Source organism: Mizuhopecten yessoensis, unplaced genomic scaffold (genome assembly GCF_002113885.1).
Source record: "Mizuhopecten yessoensis strain PY_sf001 unplaced genomic scaffold, ASM211388v2 scaffold161, whole genome shotgun sequence".
Taxonomy (NCBI): Eukaryota; Metazoa; Mollusca; class Bivalvia; order Pectinida; family Pectinidae; genus Mizuhopecten; species Mizuhopecten yessoensis.
In genome coordinates, this window is record NW_018403408.1 from 30,784 (window position 1) to 41,554 (window position 10,771).

Here is a 10,771-nt window from a genome sequence, read left to right on the forward strand (position 1 = left end):
ACTTCTCTAGTTTGAGGACTTGTTGGACGTACTACGCTGGTTTGTGGACTTGTTGGACGTACTACGCTGGTTTGAGGACATGTTGGACGTGCTACGCTGGTTTGAGGACTTGTTGGACATACTACGCTGGTTTGAGGACTTGTTGGAGGTACTACGCTGGTTTGAGGACTTGTAGGACGTACTACTCTGGTTTGAGGACTTGGAGGACGTACTTCTCTGGTTTGAGGACTTGTTAGAGGTACTACTCTGGTTTGAGGACTTCTTTGACGTACTTCTCTTGTTTGAGGACTTGTTGGACGTACTACTCTGGTTTGAGGACTTGTTGTACATACTACGCTGGTTTGAGGACTTGTTGGACGTACCTCTCTGGTTTGAGGACTTTTTGGACGTACTACGCTGGTTTGAGGACATGTTGGACGTACTACGCTGGTTTGAGGACTTGTTGGACGTACAACTCTGGTTTGAAGACATTGAGGAAGAAATACCCTGTCCTGAGAGCTATGAGGACGTGCTACCCTGTCCTTAGAACTATGAGGACGTGCTACCCTATCCTGAGAACTATGAGGACGTACTACCATGTCCTGAGAACTATGAGGACGTGCTACCATGTCCTGAGAACTATGAGGACGTGCTACCCTGTCCTGAGAACTATGAGGACGTACTACCCTGTCCTGAGAACTATGAGGACGTGCTACCCTGTCCTAAGAACTATGAGGACGTGCTACCCTGTCCTGAGAACTATGAGGACGTGGTACCATGTCCTGAGAACTATGAGGACGTGCTACCATGTCCTGAGAACTATGAGGACTTACTACCATGTCCTGAGAACTATGAGGACGTACTACCATGTCCTGAGAACTATGAGGACGTACTACCATGTCCTGAGAACTATGAGGACGTGCTACCATGTGCTGAGAACTATGAGGACGTGCTACCATGTCCTGCGAACTATGAGGATGTGCTACCCTGTCCTGAGAACTATGAGGACGTGCTACCATGTCCTGAAAACTATGAGTACGTGCTACCATGTCCTGAGAACTATGAGGACGTGGTACCATGTCCTGAGAACTATGAGGACGTGCTACCATGTCATGAGAACTATGAGGACGTGCTACCATGTCCTGAAAACTATGAGTACGTGCTACCCTGTCCTGAGAACTATGTGGACGTGCTACCCTGTCCTGAGAACTATGAGGACGTGCTACCCTGTCCTGAGAATTATGAGGACGTGCTACCCTGTCCTAAGAACTATGAGGACGTGCTACCCTGTCCTGAGAACTATGAGGACGTACTAAATAATGGTTTGCTGGCACTATAGTTAGTAACATATTGCTAGTACATTTGTGAGGTACGTGGATGCACCATTATCTGGCACTACTATATTAAGTAAAAATACCTGAGTGAAAAATATCGTGGTATTTATCCAGGAGTTCGTCCTCTTCGCTGTGTCCGGACACAGAGCTACATGTGTATATTTCCTGTTCCACTCGGGGCCAAATCAACCAAGTAATCCACAGTCTTCTTGTCATCAGCAATATTTCCTGGCCTTTAAGGCCACAAACACAGCGGCCAGAAACCGAATAAGTGCAAGGTTGCAGTTTTGTATGAAACATGTTGTAATATGACCCATGCAAAAATAGAATTTTACATAAAACTCTTAATTGTATCGACAAAAGAACCCGATTGACATGGATTTATACAGAAGAAACAAAATGATTTTAAATCGCCACAAACGTATGCGCTGCGCTTTTATCCTCGACACACGTTTTGAATCCTGATAAAGGTTTACATTGGTTTTCCTATGACGGTGCTGTAATAAACAACTACAGTATACAACAGATAAACTCGAGCAGTAAAAATTCAACAAAACCAGGACATAAAAATACCAGGATAAAGTCAGATAAGGTTGCACTTCTTTAGAGGCAGTTATCATACACACAGCTTTCCAACGCACAGCTTTCCCAAACGTTTTAGTCAAGGGCGATTTGTCGTTAATCTAGATTTCAGAGGGGTCGCATATCCACCATGTGAACAGACGCAAAAACATGTCGGAAGGAAATTTCATGAACATGTGTCCCATGTAAGTTAGGTTTTTGTACCGATGGCCGTGACCTAATGTATCCCTTGCTGGCAACGCTATGAACAGATTCGTGCATTATCCAGGGAAATCGATTTGAAATTAGTTATGTTGTCAGAGAGAAAATACTTTGGTAGTTGTCAACGAAGATTTACACTGATATCAGATCCTGTACACCGAAGTGTTCGCCTTGGTGCATTAGTCCTTTTGAAGGATTCAACGTTAGCTAATTATAACGAGTTACTGTTAGAATGTTTTGGCAGCACCATACGTTTGAAAGTAAGTTGTCCTCGTTGTAAAGTATCGACGTTTAACTCCACGGAAATACTCCTACAATTATTCCCCAACACAGACAACGTTACACCTATACTGGTATTTTTTTCAAAACGCAAATTGCAGTGTTCGAAATAACATTCATCAATTTGGAATGAAAAAATAAATGCTACGTTTGTTTTGAACATAACCAGTAATTAACAAAACTTATTTTACAAGGTTTCGGAAACGTTCGTTTCCTTTGTCAAGTTAAGAGTTGAAATGACCAGTGTCTCGACTCTATACCGATGAAAACAACTCAGTAAAGTCAGCTGTCAGAATAATAGACTTTCGTCCATATATCACGCTTATACTGCAGGTAGTCAGAGGGACGGGTGATGTGTTAACCAATTCCGCTCCTTGGTAAGTGTTTAATAGGGTCACAAAGGTTACTCAGCTGGTGGACCCCTCATCTCTGTTCCCTTCACTCCTAATTCAGATAGATTCTTTGATTTGTCTCTCCTTCCATATTTCTCTCCTTCCATTTGTCTCTCCTTCTATTCGTCCTGCTTTCTGGTACTTTGAAGCTGTCCCGGTCTATGATGGTGTTGTGTACAGTATGCATGAGGAGTAGTTTGAAGCTGTCTCGGTCTATGATGGGGTTGTGTACAGTATGCATGAGGAGTAGTTAGCACATCGTAATGTTCCTCGTGGTGTTAACGATAAAATACTAAAAGGAATGATTTAGTAAAGTCAGCTTTTACTAATCTTGTCACAACAGTTTGTTGTAATGATATAGGCTGATACATCGTATGACCAAATCATGTCGAGAAATTGACAAAACACAACGTTTCCTTAACGTAATGAAGAAACCCTTAACAGTACAACCATACCTTTTAACGGCAGCTGTCGTTAAAAATTTAACTGACAGATATGTCTTTCTAGCCGAGAAAAGAAGGTAAGTTTTCGCATTATTCACCTGACATTATTTAAATACACGTACCAGCATTTATTCTGAATCAATATCATATTCAAAACAACAATTCGATCATCGTTATTAATGGGTAGTTCATTTTACGTTTAAACCCATTGATATCGTACTTTGTGCAGTTTGAAATTCTTCCTGTGGTACCCTTTTGCGTGCATTCCCTCAATAAACCTGCTTCTATTTATGCAAATCCAACTGTGAATATATCTTATTAGATTTATATATTATGCTACTTATAAACCTAGCCTCTGGCCGCTTCGACGAATTGTATATGTGTGTCGGTCGACAGTGTGATACTGTACATGTTTATTTCTCACTGAAAGACCCGGATATTGCACTTTAATAGTCGTTGCTACACTTATCACCGAATCTGCACGTTGGCTTCATGTCATGTCAATGTCAACCACGTAAACTGTGTAAGGATACATATATATGTTAAGTGACAATCGATGGTAAGGGTGTTTTTTCAGTACATAGTCAATTTAAGGCAATGGTTTTCTTTAAAAGCGATGATTCGGCAACTGAATATTAATGATTACAATTATTTTTTAATTGCATGCATTATAAAATAACCGTGAAAGTCAGAATAATAACCGCCTTCCGTCGACTTCACAGTCTCCATTGAAGCAATATTAAACCCACAGCTGACAAACGTCGATTTTACGTCATCTCGCTTAATGGCTGCCTCGCACTTTTTCTCCCTGACTTTACTTTCTTAATCCTATCCTGATGGTAGCTGTTTAAACTGGATTTACAGGTATATACTGTCAATGAAAAAGGTCCATTCTCTAGACTCTGTAGAGAATAACTTATTCTTTTATTGCGTGCATGACAAAATATCCGTGAAAGTCTGAATATTCATCTTCTTTAGATTTGAATTTCACATCATCAAAAAGCTGAATATTGAACCCACAGCTGACAAACGTCGATTTTATGTCATCTCGCGTGAGCTTCACGCACGAGAACTTGGCCTCTCCTATCCGATACCAGGTCTGTTCCAGTACACCATTCAGGATAAAATGTCCTCCGCTCTTCAGTAAGGAAGATACATTTGCTGCGTTGCTACGATACTGGTCAAGCGTTTGGGCTGCTGCTTCCAAACAGAGGCTGGAGGTGATAATATCAAACTGATTGACGTCACATCCGCTTCCAAGTGGATCAGACAAGGTGACGTCAATTGGCAAAACATGTCGTACTTTCTCTTTGATCGTTTTATGGCGCTCCGCGACCGTTTCACTGAAAATAATGCAGTTGCTTTTAAAAGTTCGTTGTTGTAAATTTGTAAAACGTAATTCCACCAAGCGAAAATCAAAGCAATGAGGTTTAAACTATGAAAATATTTGTATTTAAATCATTAACAGCGTGGAGATCATTTGTTATGCTTGGGATGTAAACGATTGGTCAGCACCTGTTTTTTTTTATCTCGCACTTGGAAACCTTAAAAGTGGACTAAAATAAAGCTGCAGGCAAAATATCGCTATCTATGACTCAAAGCCATTGAAAAGAACATGTTAAAAGATTTAAATACATTTGACCCCTGTGACCTTGAAAGTCATATAAGGACATTAAGTTCAACACACTTTATAGCTCTTCATTCCAGAATGCAAAATGCCAAATATCACCACCCTAGACCCCTTTTTATTGAAAAGGGTCTAGGGTCTTTGACCAGATGTGACCTTGAAAGTATGTCAATGTCATTCACATGTACAAACTTGATAGCTTTTCGTCTGGCCATGGTACTATAGTCACATATCACCCTACCCTTTTGGGTTATTCAGAAGAAGTCGTTTAATATTTTAACATATTTGACCACTTTGACCTTTAATAGGTCATTCTCGTGAACAACCTTGGTAATCTTTCATCCCAGCATGCTACTGGCTATATATCAACATCCTAGCCATTTTTGTATCTATGAGAAGTTGTTTAAAGTGTTTGACATTTTTGACTCCAAAGAACTAGAATATGGGAGGTCATTCATTTAAATAAAATTGTTAGCCCTTCATCCCAGCATGCTCCTGGCCAAATATCATCATTATCGACCTTTTGGTTATTCAGAAGAAGTCATTTGAAGATTTTAACATATTTGACCCCTGTGACCTTGAATATGGGCGAAGGTCATTCATCCCAGTGTGCTACTGGTAAAATATCATTACCCTGGGCCTTTTGGGTTTTTTGAAGAAGTTGATGTAAGGATTTTTAAAAGAATTGATCCATGTGACCTTGAAAATGGGTGAAGGTAATGCATTTGGACAAACTTAGTGCCCTTTTCTCCCAGCTTTATACTTACCAAATGCCATCACTCTGGAACTTGTGGTTATTCAGAAGAAATAATTAAGATAGTTCAACATATTTAACCCCTGTGACCTTGAATATTAGCGAATGTCATTCATTTGAACAAAGTTAGTAGCATTTATACAAGTATGCTTTTGGCTAAATAGCGTCACCCTTTACCTCTTGGTTATTCAGAAGACGTTTGAAAATGTTGACACCGGACAGACCACGGACGGGCGCCGTGCCACGGCATACGCTCACTAGACTCTTCGGGCTAGGTGAGTAAAACAATGTATTTTAACTTAGACTTACCTTGAATTCTCCTTTCTCAATATGTATTCAGTAACTTTTACAATAGTTGTTTTGTCACTTTTCCACCAATCATTTAGCACTTTCCTATTTTGTGCGGCGAAGTCAGTGAGATATACGTCATCAACATGGCGGCAGGCACTGATGACTGAGTGTACTGACGGGCCCGTCCCTACGTCCAGTAGTCTGCGTCCCTTCACATCACCTGTACCAAGTTAACGTCATACACATACTTGATATAACAAGTTAACGTCTTACCCATACTTGATTTAACAAGTTAACGTCTTACCCATACTTGATATAACAAGCTAACGTCTTACGCATACTTGATATAACAAGTTAACGTCTTACCCATACTTGATATAACAAATTAACGTCTTACCCCTGCTTGATATAACAAGCTAACGTCTCACCCATACTTGATATAACAAGCTAACGTCTTACCCATACTTGATATAACAAGTTAACGTCTTACCCATACTTGATATAACAAGTTAACGTCTTACCCATACTTGATATAACAAGTTAACGTCTTACCCGTACTTGATATAAAGATAGACAGGTAAATACAATGTCCGTAATGCAGTGACATGTAATTGTCGAAAAATGAGAAAATCTGATTTGACGAGCCAATCAGCGTTACGGTTACACAAGCAGGAGAAAATGGCCGCTTTTGGACTTTCAATCGTCAGCTCGGCCGGCATGAAAAGTTAATAGGTGTGTTCAGCAGGATAATCTAAGGACATGAATGATTTAAGTAATTTAAGTGGGTTATCTATCGTAGTAGCTCTGTACGGAATAACGTACATGTTTGGTGCGGGTTTGAAGCTATTCACTGGGGATTTAGCACAGTATGCGACCGTCAAAAATCAAGACAGATTTTCGATGTTTCACGAAGTCTAACGACAATTATGTATCCAGACCGCTCTCGGCATAATTGCATGTTTTCTTGAACAAGAATATTTTATTGAAGCAACGGAGCTCGCTACCTTGATTATATCATTATTATCATTTGCAGTTCATTTTTTTTCGGCAGAGCCATTTTGGATTTGACTTGTAAACTGCAGACTGAATGTTGGGCTACAACACAGTAGATACGGATGCAAAACTGTATCCTTCCTATTGATTTGTAAAACAATTCCAATTGGTGACGGGCCTAAACTCGTCAAATGGTAACACTTCTTATTTAACACCAAAGCGGCGTGCATAAAGCTACGTCTGTAATCACGCGGTAAACTGACAAGCAAACTCGAGTTACTTCCCTTGTATGAGTTTTAAAAAACTAAATTATATAGCAATATCACGATAGCTTGCAACCACAGACATGAATAATCGGCCTCGTTTACATTTATTCAATGTTGCTTTTATATCAGTATCAAAATGTATCCCTTTCTCTTGGTTACACAGCAATCAACATGTCAGCTTGGCTATATTACCAACATGATAAAACACTACACATGTGTGTTATTATTAGTATCCCGTAGCTGTTAAATAGACCGGACCATGGTACTCAGTGTGTACGTTATAACTGCCTGTTATATCGGTCTTCCTGTATAGGAGCTTGCATGTGTATGAGAGAGAATAAATGCCCTGGCTTAATATGTGTAAGAGAAAACGATGTTATAGGCATACCATATTGAAAGATGTCGTGATATTTCTCCAAGTTGAATTGAAGTAAGTTAAACTGTAACTGGTTACCAACCACTCCATCAGACTGACTGGACGCCTGATTAGTCACGTGGCCGGATACCTGGTCAGCCACAGAGCCGTAGTACGTGTCTAAATACCACTCTGGGTCGAACACACCATTGTAATCCGTGGTAGTGCCTTCACGCGCCATTTTGATGACGTCTTTATTTGACATATTTCGCATGTACGCGACCTTTGACCTGATGCAACTTCTTACTCTCCAATCGCCTGATAACCAGACGTAGCTATTTTTTTACTCCTTTCGTATATTTCTACATGGAAAATGTTATGCTAATTGCGTTTTACATGTAACTGTTTTGCGAACGCTATTATAATCTACACACTAACACAGATCCAACCAATCGTGACCGAATTATGTGACGTGTCTTTGCGATAACATGGAAAGATTGCAGAAACAGTTCCATAATAAAAATGGTACAGCGCCAAGACAGTTGTTTTTAAATCCTGTTATATCTGATACATGTATATTACTGAGATAAACGAAACTGGATCACACGTAATCCCTCGATGTACACCTGATCATTACTGAGCACTGGTAAACACTCAGTGTTTAACACCAGCGGCGATGTCGTTCTGATCACGTGGTCTTCCCACTCCTTGTACGCGCCCTTTACTATCCGGCTGATTGTGTTCAAGAGTTAAAGATTTATTCAAACTAGGTACATCAGTACTTAGAATACAATGTATCTTTTGTATATTAACATATTTATTTTGCATCTATTACATACAAAACGGTTCGGTCACAAGTTGTCTAACTTATATAAAGCCCTTTCCCACAATGTATCGATATGATGTACTTACAAATTCATGATTATTAACTAAGAGGTTCTTTATTTGTTAGCCTTAAGGATAAATTTCCCTAACATACATAGTTGTTTACTATTTTGGACACTTAACAACTGAATAGCCTTAAAAACAATGATATTCTTTAATAAACAGCACTCTTAAGATTTTGAAATTTAGTACAAATTAATATAAAGTGAAATTCCTCTTCCACATCAGACTACAGTGGAGTAACATTCTTTACACTGTCTTAGTTTAGTAGAAACATTTCTATATTTCCAGTCCCAAAAACCTGTGTATGTGTAGAAGTCTGTGTATGTGTAGAAGTCTGTGTATGTGTAGTAATCTGTATATGTGTAGAAGTCTGTGTATGTGTAGAAGTCTGTCTGTGTATGTGTAGAAGTCTGTGTATGTGTAGAAGTCTGTGTATGTGTAGAAGTCTGTGTATGTGTAGAAGTCTGTGTATGTGTAGAAGTCTGTGTATGTGTAGAAGTCTGTGTATGTGTAGAAGTCTGTGTATGTGTAGAAGTCTGTGTATGTGTAGAAGTCTGTGTATGTGTAGAAGTCTGTGTATGTGTAGAAGTCTGTGTATGTGTAGAAGTCTGTGTATGTGTAGAAGTCTGTGTATGTGTAGAAGTCTGTGTATGTGTAGAAGTCTGTGTATGTGTAGAAGTCTGTGTATGTGTAGAAGTCTGTGTATGTGTAGAAGTCTGTGTATGTGTAGAAGTCTGTGTATGTGTAGAAGTCTGTGTATGTGTAGAAGTCTGTGTATGTGTAGAAGTCTGTGTATGTGTAGAAGTCTGTGTATGTGTAGAAGTCTGTGTATGTGTAGAAGTCTGTGTATGTGTAGAAGTCTGTGTATGTGTAGAAGTCTGTGTATGTGTAGAAGTCTGTGTATGTGTAGAAGTCTGTGTATGTGTAGAAGTCTGTGTATGTGTAGAAGTCTGTGTATGTGTAGAAGTCTGTGTATGTGTAGAAGTCTGTGTATGTGTAGAAGTCTGTGTATGTGTAGAAGTCTGTGTATGTGTAGAAGTCTGTGTATGTGTAGAAGTCTGTGTATGTGTAGAAGTCTGTGTATGTGTAGAAGTCTGTGTATGTGTAGAAGTCTGTGTATGTGTAGAAGTCTGTGTATGTGTAGAAGTCTGTGTATGTGTAGAAGTCTGTGTATGTGTAGAAGTCTGTGTATGTGTAGAAGTCTGTGTATGTGTAGAAGTCTGTGTATGTGTAGAAGTCTGTGTATGTGTAGAAGTCTGTGTATGTGTAGAAGTCTGTGTATGTGTAGAAGTCTGTGTATGTGTAGAAGTCTGTGTATGTGTAGAAGTCTGTGTATGTGTAGAAGTCTGTGTATGTGTAGAAGTCTGTGTATGTGTAGAAGTCTGTGTATGTGTAGAAGTCTGTGTATGTGTAGAAGTCTGTGTATGTGTAGAAGTCTGTGTATGTGTAGAAGTCTGTGTATGTGTAGAAGTCTGTGTATGTGTAGAAGTCTGTGTATGTGTAGAAGTCTGTGTATGTGTAGAAGTCTGTGTATGTGTAGAAGTCTGTGTATGTGTAGAAGTCTGTGTATGTGTAGAAGTCTGTGTATGTGTAGAAGTCTGTGTATGTGTAGAAGTCTGTGTATGTGTAGAAGTCTGTGTATGTGTAGAAGTCTGTGTATGTGTAGAAGTCTGTGTATGTGTAGAAGTCTGTGTATGTGTAGAAGTCTGTGTATGTGTAGAAGTCTGTGTATGTGTAGAAGTCTGTGTATGTGTAGAAGTCTGTGTATGTGTAGAAGTCTGTGTATGTGTAGAAGTCTGTGTATGTGTAGAAGTCTGTGTATGTGTAGAAGTCTGTGTATGTGTAGAAGTCTGTGTATGTGTAGAAGTCTGTGTATGTGTAGAAGTCTGTGTATGTGTAGAAGTCTGTGTATGTGTAGAAGTCTGTGTATGTGTAGAAGTCTGTGTATGTGTAGAAGTCTGTGTATGTGTAGAAGTCTGTGTATGTGTAGAAGTCTGTGTATGTGTAGAAGTCTGTGTATGTGTAGAAGTCTGTGTATGTGTAGAAGTCTGTGTATGTGTAGAAGTCTGTGTATGTGTAGAAGTCTGTGTATGTGTAGAAGTCTGTGTATGTGTAGAAGTCTGTGTATGTGTAGAAGTCTGTGTATGTGTAGAAGTCTGTGTATGTGTAGAAGTCTGTGTATGTGTAGAAGTCTGTGTATGTGTAGAAGTCTGTGTATGTGTAGAAGTCTGTGTATGTGTAGAAGTCTGTGTATGTGTAGAAGTCTGTGTATGTGTAGAAGTCTGTGTATGTGTAGAAGTCTGTGTATGTGTAGAAGTCTGTGTATGTGTAGAAGTCTGTGTATGTGTAGAAGTCTGTGTATGTGTAGAAGTCTGTGTATGTGTAGA

The 10,771-nt window shown here is 39.4% G+C and overlaps 1 protein-coding gene across 1 annotated transcript; it reads right to left on the reverse strand.

The window, feature by feature from the left end:
* Positions 1-3,845: 3,845 nt before the first annotated feature.
* LOC110456502 (indolethylamine N-methyltransferase-like) lies at positions 3,846-8,143 on the reverse strand. Its single transcript, XM_021507324.1, has 3 exons — positions 7,530-8,143; positions 5,901-6,102; positions 3,846-4,553 (listed from the first exon to the last, which is right to left on the reverse strand). The coding sequence occupies exons 1-3, from the start codon at positions 7,768-7,770 to the stop codon at positions 4,127-4,129; spliced, it is 870 nt and encodes a 289-aa protein (XP_021362999.1). The 5' UTR covers positions 7,771-8,143; the 3' UTR covers positions 3,846-4,126.
* Between the last annotated feature and the right edge of the window lie 2,628 nt (positions 8,144-10,771).

Excerpts from the sequence above, each read along its gene's own strand:
- LOC110456502 (XM_021507324.1), bottom strand. The coding sequence starts at position 7,770 with ATGCGAAATATGTCAAATAAAGACGTCATCAAAATGGCGCGTGAAGGC. Across the intron at positions 6,103-7,529 it reads TCACGACATCTTTCAATATG|GTGATGTGAAGGGACGCAGA; the intron begins GTATGCCTATAA and ends AACTTGGTACAG. Across the intron at positions 4,554-5,900 it reads TTGAGAAAGGAGAATTCAAG|TGAAACGGTCGCGGAGCGCC; the intron begins GTAAGTCTAAGT and ends CATTATTTTCAG.